At 33.8% G+C, this 14,573-nt stretch overlaps 3 protein-coding genes across 3 annotated transcripts; 1 reads left to right on the top strand and 2 right to left on the bottom strand.

Moving 5' to 3' along the window:
* The first annotated feature begins 7,205 nt into the window (after positions 1-7,205).
* Positions 7,206-10,114, top strand: KVR01_012760 (uncharacterized protein). The gene is made up of 3 exons (XM_044794252.1): positions 7,206-8,445; positions 8,553-9,053; positions 9,215-10,114. Exons 1-3 carry the CDS (start codon positions 7,282-7,284, stop codon positions 9,680-9,682), a joined length of 2,133 nt encoding a protein of 710 aa, XP_044638231.1. The 5' UTR covers positions 7,206-7,281; the 3' UTR covers positions 9,683-10,114.
* On the bottom strand, positions 9,806-11,236 carry KVR01_012805 (uncharacterized protein; the record flags this gene model as incomplete). The annotated part of the gene is made up of 1 exon (XM_044789416.1): positions 9,806-11,236. Exon 1 carries the CDS (start codon positions 11,102-11,104, stop codon positions 9,806-9,808), a length of 1,299 nt encoding a protein of 432 aa, XP_044638276.1. The 5' UTR covers positions 11,105-11,236.
* A 182-nt stretch (positions 11,237-11,418) lies between these two features.
* Positions 11,419-14,508, bottom strand: KVR01_012833 (uncharacterized protein). The gene is made up of 4 exons (XM_044782180.1): positions 13,612-14,508; positions 11,911-13,552; positions 11,745-11,817; positions 11,419-11,677 (listed from the first exon to the last, which is right to left on the bottom strand). The coding sequence occupies exons 1-4, from the start codon at positions 14,238-14,240 to the stop codon at positions 11,628-11,630; spliced, it is 2,394 nt and encodes a 797-aa protein (XP_044638304.1). The 5' UTR covers positions 14,241-14,508; the 3' UTR covers positions 11,419-11,627.
* Positions 14,509-14,573: the final 65 nt, after the last annotated feature.

Here is a 14,573-nt window from a genome sequence, read left to right as displayed (position 1 = left end):
ATTATAATTAAGTTAATTAGGATTTATTATTTTATATATACTTTTAACTTTTATTAAAATATTTTTAAAATTTATTAAAACTTATTAAAATATTAACTTTTTTATTAATATTAAATAAAATCTATTTATTTTTTCTTTATATATAATAATAAAAATATTTTATTTATATAAAATAAATTTATTAAAGTTAAAGTTTTTATTAATCTTTTATTTTTTAAAAACTTTAATTTTAAATCTCTATATATTTTTAAAATATTAATAAATATTATATTATATTTTAAACTTATTATTTATATAATTTATTAATTAATTTATTTATTTATTTTAAGTTTTAAAATTAAAAGGTTTAAAATTAATATATTTATAAAGTTTATTATTTTATAAAAATTAAAATAATATTTTAAAATAGGTTTAAGGATATTATTTAATAAATAATAAAAATAAAATCTTTAATTTTTTTAAATTATACTTTATTTAAATATTTTTATAGAGTATAATAATCCTTAAAGTATTTAAAGTAATAATAATTAACTTTTTAAAAAAAGTTTTTAAATTTATTATAGATTTTTATAATATATTAATAATTATTATAACTATATTTATATTAATTTAATATATAAAGTTATTTATAACTTTTAATTAAAAGAATATTTTTAATTATTTAATTAAAATTATTATTAATTATAATTTAATTAAGCAAGGTATACTTTATATTAATAAAGTTAAATTTTAATTTATTTAATTTATTAATTTAAAAGGTTTAAAAATCTAATATTTTTAATTTTATTCTTTTAACTCTTTTATTATAAAATTATAAAGTTTTAAAAGAAATTAAACTTTATATAATAAAGTATAATTAAAAAAATATTAAATTAATTTATAATTAAATTAAGTTTAATAAAAGAGAGAAAAGTAGTAAATTAATAGATATTAAGGAATTTCAACCTTTTAAATTAGATTTTTAAGGGGTATTAAACCTTTAAAGCTTTATTTTTCTTAAATTATACTCTTTATAATAGAAAGTTAAAGAAAAATTAAATAAAAAGTTAAATAAAAGTTAAATAGAAAGTTAAATAAAATATATAATAAAAAATATTTAAATAATTTAAATATTATTAAGTTTATTTTATATTTATTAAATATTAAAAATATTAAAGATTTTTTAAAGTATTTAATTTAATAATTATTATTATATAATTAATAAAAAAGTTTAAAGTAATTTTTAATTTTTAATTAATAAATAAAAGTTTAAAGTAACTTTCAATTTTTAATTAATAAATAAAAGTTTAAAGTAATTTTTATTTTTAATTAATAAATAAAAGTTTAAAGTAACTTTTAATTTTTAATTAGAAAATAAAAAGTTTAAAATAACTTTTAATTTTTAATTAATAAATAAAGAAGTTTAAAGTAATTTTTAGTTTTAATTAATAAATAAAAGTTTAAAGTAATTTATAAATCTTTAAAATTTCTATTAAAAGAAAATAATAATAAAATAAATTTTATTACTTTTAAAAATATAAAATATATAATTTATTTAATTAAATAAATTAAAATAAAATAGATTATTATTCTTTTTTAAAAATAAAATATTTAAATATAATTTAAATTAAAAATAAAATAATAAAATAAATTATTTTAAATTATTTCTTTAATTCTTTTATTAATTCCTTTAAATTTAAAACTTTAGCTTTAATTTTAAATATTATTAAACCTTTAATTTTTAATAATATTAATTTTATTATATTTATAATAAAATTAATTTTTAATTTAATTATAATATAATTAATAATAAATAATATTTTCTTCATAATAATAAATATAATTAAAATAATAAAATATTTTTAAATTAATATATTTAATATAAAATATTAATTTCTTTTTTAATATTTTAATAAGTTTAATTATTAATTATTAATAAATAAAGTATATAAAATAAAATAATTTAAAATACTTTAAAGTTAAAATATATTTTTAAAATAAATATTATATTTACTTTTAATATTTATTAAAGATTTAATATAAAATTTATTATTAAAATTAAAACTATTTTAAGGTAAATTTATAAGTAAAATATTATATATATTTTATTAAAAGAATATAATTTTATTATAATTTTATAAAATATTAATAAATATATAAATATAAATTAATTTTAAACTTATTTATTAAATTTATTTTTAAAATAAATTATATATTAATTTTTATAAATAAATAAAAGTTTAATAATTTATTTTTTAAAAATAAAATATTTTATATTTTAAGTTTAAAATTAAAATTAATATAAAAGTTTATAATTTTATATTAACTTTAATTAATTAATATAAAAGTATTTTTAATTTATTTAAACTAACTTTAATATTTTTATAAATTTAAATAAGTAGTATTTTAAAATAAATTAATATATAATTATAATATAAATTAAATAAAATTATTTATTAAAAAAGATTTTTAACTTTCTTTTAAAATTTTTATTAAAAGTTTTAAATTATTATATATTATATAAATATATAATAATCTTTTAAAAATAATTATATATAATTACCTTTAAAGTTTAATAAAAGTATTAAAAATACTTTAAATATTTTATTAATTTAAATTAAAATATATATTTTAATTTAAAAATATATTTTTAAACTTAATATTAAATATATTTCTTTATATATATATTAAAGGTTTTTAATTATAAAAAAATCTTTAATATAAAATATATAAAATTTATTTTATAAAAATATCTAAATTAAAGTTAATATAAAAGATTATTTAAAAATATTTTATTTCTTTAAAAATATATAAGTTTTTAAAATCTTTTTAAAAATATATTTTATATATATTTCTTAATATCTTTTATTAAAATTCTATTAATTTTAATATTATATTAAATTAATATTAAATATTAATAATATTAATAAAATTATTTATTATTTTAATAACTTTTAATATAATAGTTTAAAAATTTATAGAATATTTAAATATATATTTATTAATTTTTATTAAATAAATAATTTTTAAAATATTTTATATTATTAAATTAATAATATATATTATATAATAAATATTATTATTAAAATTAAAATTAAAATTAAAATTATATTTTTAAATTTTAATAAAATATATTATTATTTATTATTTTATTTAAAATAAAATTATAATAAAATTAATTATTAAATATAATATATATATATATATATATATATAATATTAAATATTTAAAATATTATTTAAGGTTATATTTAAATAATTTTAAATAGATTTTTAAATTTTTAAAAGAATAAAGTTAATATATTTATTTTTAATTTAAAAATTTAATTAATTTATAAATTAATTAAAATTTTAAATTAATATATAAAATAATTATTTTTATATAAATTATATTTACTTTAAAAATTATAATATTAAAAATATAAAAGAAATTATTATAATTAATAGTTTTCTTTTAAATTTAAATTTAAATTTATAAAATCTTTATTAAAATTATTTATAAAAATCCTTTTAATTTTTAAATAATTAATAATAAATATAACTTTATATATATATATTAATAAAAGTTTAATTAATTAAAATATTAAAAGAAATATTTATATATATAAATTTAAATAAAATAATAACTTTTAAAAAATTAAATTTAATATATTAAAAAGTAAATTATTTTAATAATAAAATTTAAAATTTTATTATAAGTATTTATATTTATAACATTAACTTTAATTTATTTAATTAAAATATTAAAAAAATTATAAGGTATAATTTTTAAAAATATTAATATATTAATAAAAATATTTTTAAATATTTTATTTACTTTTATTTTATTTTTTATTTATTTTATTAAAAGGAATTTTAAATAAATCTTTTATAATAATAAATATAATTTAAAATTTAAAGCTTTTAAAAGTATTTTTATATAAACGTATTTATAAGAATTAATTAATTAAAATTAAATAAAAAATTAATTTTAAAAAAGATTAAAAATTATTTTATATATTAATTATATAGTTAGAGTATTTTTAAAATATAATTAAATATATTTTATTATAAAATTAATTTAAAAATAACTTTTATTATTTTTAATTAATTATAATTTAATATAAATATAGTTATATATAAATAAAACTTATAAAATAATATTTATGTATAATTTTTTTATTAAAAGAAAATAATTTATTAAATATAAAATATTAAAATTTATTAATTTATATTTTCTTTAATAGGTAGAAAAATTTAAATAAATAAATTATTTTTAAAAATATAAATATATATTTTTAAGAAGGATAATATATAATTAATATTGTTATACTTATTTTTAAAATAAATGATAAATTACTTTTTAAAAGATAATATTAAAGACTTTATAATAAAAGAAAAGAAAATAAAATAAAAATATATTTATTTAAAATAAATAAATAAATTATTTAATAGAGTTAAAATTTTATATAGTATTAGAAATAATAGAAGGTTTATATAAAGAAGTAAATATAAAAGAAAGAAAAAAAGAATTTTAAAGGAGGAAAGAGTTATATATATAAAAAAATAAAAAATATTTAAATAATTAAACTCTTTATTTAATATTTTAATAAATAAAATTTATTTATTATAAATAGTTTATTAAACTTTTTTATAATAAATAATTTATTAATTTAATTTTATTTTTAATAAAATTTAAAAGAATTATTATTATAATATATAATATTTTAATAATAATTATATTATATTATAATATTATAATATAATAATATATTTTATGATATTATATATTTAATATATAAAGGTTTTATATTTAAATAAATTAGTTTTTAAAATAAAATTAAATTATTATTTTAAAATTATAATAAAGTATTTTATAAATATTTATATTAATTTTTAAATAATTATTTATATATTATTATATTTTATTATATTTTATTATATTTTGTAAAATTATTTAAATTATTTTATTAAATAATTAAAAGTTTAATTTAAATAATTAAAACTTTAATTTAAAAATATAAAGATTAAAATTAAATAGTTATAAATTTAAACTAAATAGTTAAGGGTTTAAATTAAATAATTAAAAGTTTAAATTAAGTAATTAAAGGCTTAAATTAGATAGTTAAAGGTTTAAATTAAAAGTTAAAGATTTCAATTAAATAATTAAAGTTAAAAATAAACTATTTTAAAGTATTAAATATTAAAGTATTTTATATAAAATTTAAAAATATTTTTATTAATTTTAAAATATATTTTTATATATAAATATTATTTTCTTATATTTAATTTTAAATATTTATAATTTATTTTTTATTTAAAATAAATTATATTAATTTAATTTATTAAGATATTTTATTTAAATTATTATTTTGAAATAAAAATTTATTTATTAAATATAATAAATATTTATAAAGTATTTATATATATATATAAAATTTAAACTCTTTTAAATATAAGGCTAAAAGATTTATAATTATAAAATTTTAACTCATTTTTATTTAATTATTTTATTATATTATAACTTAATTTAATTTAATTTAAACCTTTCTTTAAATTTCTTTAATCTTTCTCTCTTTAAATAAATTAAAACTTTATATTCTTTAAACTTAAATTTAATATTTTTATAAATTTTAATATATTTTAAATTAAATTTATAATCCTTTAGTTTTTAAAAATATATTAATTATTTTAAATAATAATAACTTCTTTTAAAATAAAGGTTTATTTTTATATAATTATAAATTTAATTATTAATAGTTATTTTTCTTTTATTTATAATAGAATTATTAAAACTATAAATTTAAATGTTATATATAGTAATAAAGTATAGTTACTTTATTTAAAAGCTATTTCTTAATTTAATTAAGTAACTACTTTTAAGTAGTTTTACTTATCTCTTAAGTTTATTAAATAGATGTTTATTTATAAAGTAGAGCTAGAACTTTTAAAGGAATAGTAGCTTTATCTTTACTTATTTTAATTAATATACTTAAGTTATATAATAAATTTAGTACTTATATATAATACTTATTAATATTAAACTAACTTATAATTTATAATAACTTTAACTTTTAATAGATTAATTTATATTAAAGTTAATAGTATTAACTTAAATTAATATAGTTTAATATATTAATATAAGAAGGTATTTTCTAATAATAAATAGTGTTATAAATATAGATTATAAAGTTATTATAAAAGTTTTATATAATAAATTTAATTAAATTAATCTTTAAAAATATATTATATTTTATTCTTTTAAAACCTTAATTATTTACTTTTAGTTTAATAATAGAATTAAAAAATATAAAGAGTTTATATAAAATTTAAATTCTTTTTTAAGTTTTTAAAAGTAATAATCTTAATATATTAATAAAATTATTATATATTATTTAAAATATAATTTTATATTATTTAATATATTTTTAATAATTTCATTAATAAAATATAAAGTTAAAAGTATTTAAATATATTTTTATTCTATTTTTAAATTTATATAAATTTAATTATAAAATAATTAATATAAGTAGTTAAGTTAAAAATAAAGGGAAGAAAAGAGTATAAGTTTAAATAAGTTATAAATTATTTTTAATTTATTTTTATAAAAGTTAAAAATATATATAATTATTAATTAATTAATATATATAATATAATTAAATAAATTTTTTATAAATTTTATAAATAATTTTTATAATTATATAAATTATAAATTTAAGTTTAATTTCTATTAGAATTTATAAATTATTAAATTAAGAAAAAGATTTATTTATTATAAAAAAAATATTTTTTTTAATTTTTTAATTTTTTTTAATTTAATTTTAATCTTTTAATTTTAATTATTTAATATAATTAAGTAATTAAAGATTAATTTATTTTAATTATAGTTTAATTAAAGATTAATAGATTAAAGACTAACTTAATTAAATTAAGAAATTAAGGAATAAATTTATAACCCTAATGTGGTTAATACTAAGGTAAAATTCTAAAAGTTTTCCCCTCTAAATTTCATGTTAGTATGGAATGGCCTCCAATTCCCTGGATGGAGAATTCTGGAAGATAAAATTACCGCGCATCAGATAAGGTCCAATGACAATGATTGGTGTGCATCGTCTGCGGTAGCTCATTGGCAGCTGTGCCGCAGTCGTACAGCATACGGACTCTGCTCTTCTGGCCCCTCGTGCTGACAACGTGGCTGTCACCTGATCTTGATCTCGATACAACATCCCCAGCTAAAATATCTGAGCCCCGCGTGGTCTTTACGCTTTAAGTATCAGCGGCTAACACACGAAATTCCTTGTTGTCATCACACCCCGAGAAGCTATGGGTCACGTACAACCAATATACCTCTGGTGGTGTTGCTATTGTGAACATGGTGGAATGAATGCTTCCACCACCCCGGCCTGCGTCAACTGTGGTGTAGTACGTTGTGGAGGCTGCACAGTAGAAGTTTATAAACTAAGAGGTGGAGGTGGTGGATCTCGGCGGCGCGCGACAAAATTGGCATCTGCCAAAGAAAGGATTCGTGTTCCAGTCGCGGCTGGAGCCAGCACGGCGAATTCCAGGCAGCTGGAGAGTAGCAGTCATACTTCTGCTACCCCAACTACTAGTGGAGCAGCCAAATCCAGGGAGGACGCTAACCACCCTGGTGTTTTGGAAGCCAGGAACCAAGCCCGCGAGGCCGAGGCCGACACTGTGTCAAACGAGGATCCACCTGCCGAGCAGGTCTCGGGAAGTTCTGGTGAACGAGGAGTACCACAGTCTTGGGATCTAATGAGAGACCTTTTGGACGTCAAAGGAAAAGCGACTTACCAAGAACAAACACCAGCAACCATAAAAACAGATGTTTCGGATTCGGCGAGTGTTGTTAGCACCTTCTCCTCAGCCACAACTCTTGTTGACCCAGGTGCGGTCGCAGCATTTGCCGAAAGCCTTACTAAGTTCCAGAGTTTGGGATATCTCTGGCCACAACTGGTTGAGCGCTGCGATACAAAGCAAACATTCATCCATGCTGCGAAAGGGCTCCTCAAACGGTACGCGAACGATCTGACCCTCGTTGGTGGGGAAGGAAAGTCAATGTCGGACAAGTCAAACAACAAGCTCCGCCTCACCGCTGTGAAATTTATTCGCAAATCACGAACTCACATCGCACGGAAGATCTGGGAGGCACAGGCTGAGGAAGGGGTAAAACCGGGCGAAATAGGACCCGTGGGTCATCACCTGCACACCGAAATTCCTTCCATGGAGCTCGACGAAGACGACTTTGACGACGTGTTGTTCGACACAATAGAGGAAATTCTTTTCGACCAAGGCCCAATTTTCTCCCTGCAAGCGAACATCAAGGTCCTGATCAGTCGTTGGAATCCAATGGAGACCAGCACCATCTACCGCTTTTCGAGTTCTATAAACACGTCTGTCAAGAACACAATATCGTCGCTGCGCGAGCCTTTGGTATCACCTGGCGATGTTAGATTGCGATATACATGCGTGAGTATTGGAACTTTCTTGCCATCTGCCATTCAGCTTCTCTTGTCTTCAAGGGCTCTCTTATCATGATATGTGAAGCAATGCTAATGCAGTTTCAATTGTTGAAGAGATGCGGACGTAAACTGTATGACGACTTCAATGAAGCCCAGATGCAGTCAGGCGCACTCACCAACCTTGGAAATCTCCTGGCCAGCTACTTCGGCGGACACCCAGTCACCATTGAACCGGGAGACTTTGAGGAATCAAATACACCAGACACCTCCCGTGGTAGTCGCAATATGGCAAGTCGAATGAACCTGTGGGAATATTTCCTGAATCGCCGCCAACGGGATCCCCGCCTCCCATGGACAAGACAGAACGCAGGAGACACAGAACTGCGGATCTGCTCCCGTACAACAGCAAACAGGCAGGACAACCACACCCGTGTTTTGTTATGCCTTCCCTTCATGCGGTGGGCAAAGAAGCTGTATCAAATCGACACGTGTAATGTGCGATCGGATCAGAGTTTCTTCTTGTCGCTGCGAGAACAATACTCACTCGCGTGTCGATCAAGGAGATGGTCATCTCTTACGCGGCCTCGTCGGGTTGTTTCGATGGAGTTTGTCAAGGTGAGAAATCTCAAAAGCCCTCCAAGTTTTATAGCAAAAGATCTTGGCTTTTACCCCAGCTTCTGGCCAGACCATTGCCCAACCCCATGATTAGATATCCGGAGATATATTGCACACCCCAATGACAGAAACTGCGGAAAGACTGACCGGCAATATGTTAGTTCGAGGTTTACAAGAACGAGCTAATTGACGTACACGACTGCCCGTCTGTGCCAGACCGAGATGACCAAGACCAGGCAAAGATGAATTACACCTACAACCCCCTGCCGGCCGAGCTGAATCCACCGATCGGGACCAACCTTCTGATGCACCTGTACCAAAACCCCACACATGCCGACGTGGAGCCATTTATGTACAGGAAGATCCCAAAGAAGCTCGGTGATAGGCTGGCAGCATGCCCTGACAAGGGCAGCGCCGTTGGGTGGGGGGTGCGATTCACCGAAGGGGTGGACTGGTCGGTGTTGTTTTGCTATGGGTGTGTTGGCTTCTTATTTGCGCTGGTGTTCGCTATGGCCTGGTCGATTGCACGTGGTGACATCCAGAGTGGCTTTGCCGTGGGGAGCTTTATGGTGGCTTTTGTGATATTCTGCCTTGGGATTGCTCAGACGGAAGTACAACTGGGGATATAACCTGCGGACCCCGTCTGATACGAACTGCAGGCAAGAAGAGCTCCGCTGTGCTGCGCAGATACACGAAGTAGAGGGGGAAATCCCTGATTCAGTTTATGTCTTTCGTTTGTCTAGTCTATCAAGTTACTTCCAGAACACCCTCCCCTCCATCAGCCGCCTCGCCGTCCTGAAAACAGTAGCCTTCTCAAGCTCCCCGTCCCCATCATACTCGGCATCAACACGCAGCGTCCCACTCGCATGGTGTATGACCAGCCCGTCCTCCCCAGGCTCACCACTCACGCACTCAGAGACAACACTCCCAGGCAGCTTGGCCGCAGCCGCAAGAGCAAGTGCGACCGTGACGGGGATCGCCTTGTGCGGCTGGCCCACCGACATCGCGCGCGCAACAACACTTTCCCCCTTCCCCTTCCCTTCCTCCTCGCAAGGAGAAACAATCGCAATCTTAGGCACACTCCCAGGGACGTCCCCCACCGCCTCAGCAAGCCCCATCCTCACCCCAGCAAGCCGGCGCACCCGCTCCAGCGTCCCCATCAGGCCAGGGTCCTCCTCCATCTCCGAAGGGCTGATCCGGCCGTCAACCCCGAGGTCCGCAGCACCCACGAAGCAGCACGGGTTCGCGACGTCGACGCACGTCGCCCTGATGCTGACATTCCCACCCCCCGGCCCCCCCGCCTCGAAGTCAAAGGTATCAACCACGCCCCCCGTGGGGAGCAGCTTCCCCGTCCGCGACCCGGCGGGCCGGATAAAGTCCAGCCGGACGGGGGCCCCCGTGCCCGCGACGCCGTCGATGGCAAAGTCGCCGTGCGCGACGGCCTCGGGCTCTTTGCTGCCGCTGCCGAGGATGACGGGGAAGGTGGCGTGGATGATCTTGCCCGTGTTGGTGTTGTGGATGCGCACCGTGACGTCTTCGACAACCTCCTCACACTCCCCAGCCACAGGCCTCACCATCCCACAATCAACAGCAAACGGCCCAACAGCAGCAGACATGTTCCCACAGTTGCTCGAAAAGTCCACGCTTGCGTTCCGCACCCCCACCGCGGCAAAGGTATAGTCCACGTCCGCGACGTCCGCCCCCGCCGACGACGGGCAGCCGACGACGCACACCTTGGACAGGCTCGAGACCCCGCCGCCCAGGCCGTCGAGCTGCCGGCCGTGGGAAGGGTCCGGGCTGCCGATGATGCCCAGGAAGGGGGCGGCCCACCCCCCGCGGTCGGCGGGCAGGTCCGAGGCGCGGAAGAAGACGGCGCGGGAGGTCCCGCCGCGGTAGTAGGCTGCTGGGAGGGAGGATTGTCTGTGTCTGTGTGGGTGGGAGGGGGAGGAGGACAACGAGATCATCTGTCTTGTTGGGGGCAAGGCCTGGCATGTTGTGTGCCGGGGGAGGCGTTTTGCCCAGAGGGTTAAAGGGCGGTGATGATGATGCATGGTGTTTCTGTGGTCAGGCTGCCCAATTATGTAGTTGGGCAGATATGGATCATCACCCGATCGTTTCTCAATATGGGCTTGCGATGCCGTGCGTGTCGAGAAGGGCCGGTCCCTTGTTATATCCCGCGTGCGCGCCGGCCTGCGGGTAGATGGACTCGGATGCTTGGCAGCAAGGGTCGAGCGGGCCAAGGCCCCGACCCAAAGCCGGCCGGAGGCTCGGGATGAAGCCGTCGACTCCGAGGCCTTCGGCGGAGATGAGTAGCCAGATGTTTCGTGCGTTGAACCCAAAACCACACCGAAGGCTTCAAGAAAAGCTGAAGAACATGTCAATTAATGTCTACCTTGACACGTCTCAGCGTGTATTAACCTCCACACCAAGACGCGTCGGATCGAGTCAAATAAGTGCCATTATAATCTCTCAGGGTCGCATCAATCATTCAGTGGCTACAGGAAACCTCAGCACCATTTCAACACAGCAAGGGTATCTCATCTCATCAGGGCAATTCCATCTTGATTCAAGCCATCAAGATCCTCCTCCACCACAGCCGCCGCCGCCGCCACCACCACCACAGCCTGATCGAGGCAAAGTCAGTCTCCAAGTTTCTGCTGCAATCCAACGCACGGGGTCAGGGAAACTTACCACCACCACCTCCTCCTCCTCCACCGCCTCCACAGCCGCCTCCGCCTCCTCCACCACCGCACGAACCACCAACCTGTTGCGAAACAGTCAGCACAGAGAAGACAACACAAGGAACTTCTCCTCGGCATCTATCAGGGGAAGTACAAAGGAAAGAAGACGGACTCACCCCAGCACCACCGCACCCCCCCGCCCCGCCACACGCACCCGACGACACGCCCGCCGAGCAGCTGCCCGCGGCGCACGCGGCCCAGCCCTCGCAGCCGCCGGAGCTGACGTACCCGGGGTCCCAGCCGTAGTACATGCCGGGCGTGAAGTACATGGGGTACATAAACGGGCCGTACATGTAGTACGAGTAGCCCCAGTGGTCGTAGTACTGGTCGCGGGGCGGCAGCTTCCGGCCCTTCCTCTCGGCCCTGCGGCACGCCTTGTGGTAGCTGAGCTCGAGCTGCTGGTACTTCCTGTCGCGGGCGTGGGCGGCCAGCCTGTCCCTCACGGAGGAGGCGGCGGGGGGCGCGCGCACGGCGTTGTGCGACGAGATGTGGGCGCTCCTGTCGGGCGGGCAGAGCCGCGCCTGGCCCGAGGCGTGGAAGCTCTCGGCCGCCTTGTCCTGGTCCGACATGCCCAGGGCCCGGCCGACGGTGTTTGTGGTGGCCGCCCGCACGGTCTCGCAGTACCAGCAGGTGCACTCGCTGTAGACGACGCCGTAGCGGGCCTGGTACTCCTTGACGGTCCACGCGAAGCACTCGGACAGCTTGTCCTCGTCCATCTTGTCGTCGTGGTCGATGAACTTGGCCGTCCGGGCGGTGGTGTAGGCGTAGTAGGCGCTTGGGGACAGCTGGTGGGTGTGCCAGGCTAGGTCTACGTCTAGGGTCGGGACGCACGTTCTGGTGGGGTTGTCGGCCATGAGGGAGACGAACCGCTCGTACTTCTTGATCAGCCGGGCCATGGTCTCGCGGCACGCCGGGCTGTGCAGCCAGTCGATCTGGTGCATCTTGGCGGTGAAGACGCCCTGCCTCATGACGGCGCCGCCCAGGTCCAGGGCAAAGGGGCTGAAGTTCTCCCAGTAGCGCGACATCATCCTGCGGACACAGATCCTGGCCACCGTGCCGATCCTGCCGCGGCCGTCGGCGAGCTGGCCCTCGACCTCCAGCCGGGCGGTGGCGTCGCGCAGGATCTTCTCGATCAGGTCGCGTATGTTTTCCATTGTGGGGCGTGGTGACGTGCCAGGCTGGATGAGGCCCGCAACCTTGACGAAGAGCTTCCTGGCGACCAGCCGGTTGGGGAAGGTCCTGGGGAAGCCGCGGCCGAGGGCGCTGGCTGGGACCGGGTCCGGGCTCCCCTTGATGGGGTCGAGGATGGTGCCGGGCATGGGTATGGAGTTGACGACCAGGGACAGAGCATCCCTCTTGAACTTGGCAACAGAGAGCAGCTCCTTGTCGATCTGTATGCGGCAGGACGGGCACGGGCGGAGGAACTGGCCGTCGCCATAGCCGGAGCCCACCAAGCCACCGACGGCGGGTGTCTTGGGCTTCTCGGGTGCGCCGCAGGTGGTCCACGGATGCTCCACGGGGACCTTGCAGGCGGGACACTTGATGTGCTTGGTCGTGGCATCGTCTGCGTTGTCCCAGTCGCGGCCGGTGTTGGCCACCCAGGATGCTTTTGTCTGGTCCGATACGTTATAGTTGAAGTCTGTGTCGACGGCGGAGGAGACGAGGGCCCAGGGCATGCCGGTGGCCCAGAGGGAGGACAGGCCGCAGCGGAGGGTGTCTTCGAGGTAGGCCCGTGGGTTGAGCATGTGTGCGTGCCACCTGGACTCGGGTCAGCATCCCTGGCTCTGGTCTAAATACTCTGATCATTGTGGACTTACACCATCAGCACGTCAAGCGGGGGCAGCATGTCCTCGGTCCAACGCAGGTACGCCGTCTCGTTGACAAAGTCGTGGTACTTTGCCCCAGACCCCTCGACCATGTCGGCCTCGGTCAGCATCGTCCTGGGGAAGGTGTTCCACCATGCCTCGTAGCGGTCGACGGCACGGGCGACAAAGAGGGCCCACCTCTTCTCGCGGATCTTGCTCAGGCGGATCTTTTGCAGGTCGGAAGGCGTTGCGGTTGTCTTGTCTGCCCTTGGGCCAGCGGCAGCAGACTCGGGGAGGTGGCCCCGGCCGTCGCGGAGGTCCACCTCGATGTCCGAGCCGGGGCCTTCGGCGCGGGTATCCCAGATGCCCCAGAGGCCGTCGGTGTAGCCGACATCCTCCTTGAGGGACTGGACGGCATAGAGCAGCTTGAGGTGGGCGAGGCAGGTCTCGTCGGTGGGGTCGTGGGGCGTGGGCGAGATGTTGAGGCTCGAGAAGGCGGCGGTTATGTCGACGACGTCTTGGGTGTACGCGGGAGGGACATCTTGGGCATTGTTGTCATTGGGACGGTGTGTTGGCTGGGGAGGGATGTCGTCTTTGGCCTTGGCCTCGGACTTTGCCTTTGACTTGAACAGCGAGGGCATCTCGACTCCACCTTGGGGGTGATCTTGGCGGGAGCTTGGGTGCTGGGCAGGGACCCTGTGCTGGGCAACTGGGGAATGCGGGGTCTCTTTGGGTTTATCAAGCTGTCAAGTGAGTGATGCAGCTGCAGGCTGCAGCTTGGGCGACGAACTGTAGGGGTCCAGCCTGGAGGCTAGGGGGTGGTGGGTGGTTGGCAATGCGGGGTAGACTCTGGAACCTGAGCACTACCTTCTAGAACATCTGGAACATGTCCTGAAAGCTTGTTGGCACATGGTGGGCATGAGATGGGCATGAAATGGACTGACACTTCTGATATATAATAATTACACCAAACA

Source organism: Diaporthe batatas, assembly GCF_019321695.1.
Source record: "Diaporthe batatas strain CRI 302-4 chromosome Unknown Contig00021, whole genome shotgun sequence".
Taxonomy (NCBI): Eukaryota; Fungi; Ascomycota; class Sordariomycetes; order Diaporthales; family Diaporthaceae; genus Diaporthe; species Diaporthe batatas.
The sequence above is the reverse complement of the archived record's forward strand: the minus strand, read 5'-3'. Positions and strand labels throughout refer to the sequence as shown.

What these genes read in the sequence shown, in the direction of transcription:
- KVR01_012760 (XM_044794252.1), top strand. Translation starts at nt 7,282, where the DNA reads ATGGGTCACGTACAACCAATATACCTCTGGTGGTGTTGCTATTGTGAA. An exon ending in TTAGATTGCGATATACATGC is followed by an intron (nt 8,446 to 8,552) that starts GTGAGTATTGGA and finishes CAATTGTTGAAG; the next exon opens with AGATGCGGACGTAAACTGTA. An exon ending in TTTCGATGGAGTTTGTCAAG is followed by an intron (nt 9,054 to 9,214) that starts GTGAGAAATCTC and finishes GCAATATGTTAG; the next exon opens with TTCGAGGTTTACAAGAACGA.
- KVR01_012833 (XM_044782180.1), bottom strand. Translation starts at nt 14,240, where the DNA reads ATGCCCTCGCTGTTCAAGTCAAAGGCAAAGTCCGAGGCCAAGGCCAAA. An exon ending in CCGCTTGACGTGCTGATGGT is followed by an intron (nt 13,553 to 13,611) that starts GTAAGTCCACAA and finishes ACCCGAGTCCAG; the next exon opens with GTGGCACGCACACATGCTCA. An exon ending in AGGAGGAGGAGGTGGTGGTG is followed by an intron (nt 11,678 to 11,744) that starts GTAAGTTTCCCT and finishes TGCCTCGATCAG; the next exon opens with GCTGTGGTGGTGGTGGCGGC.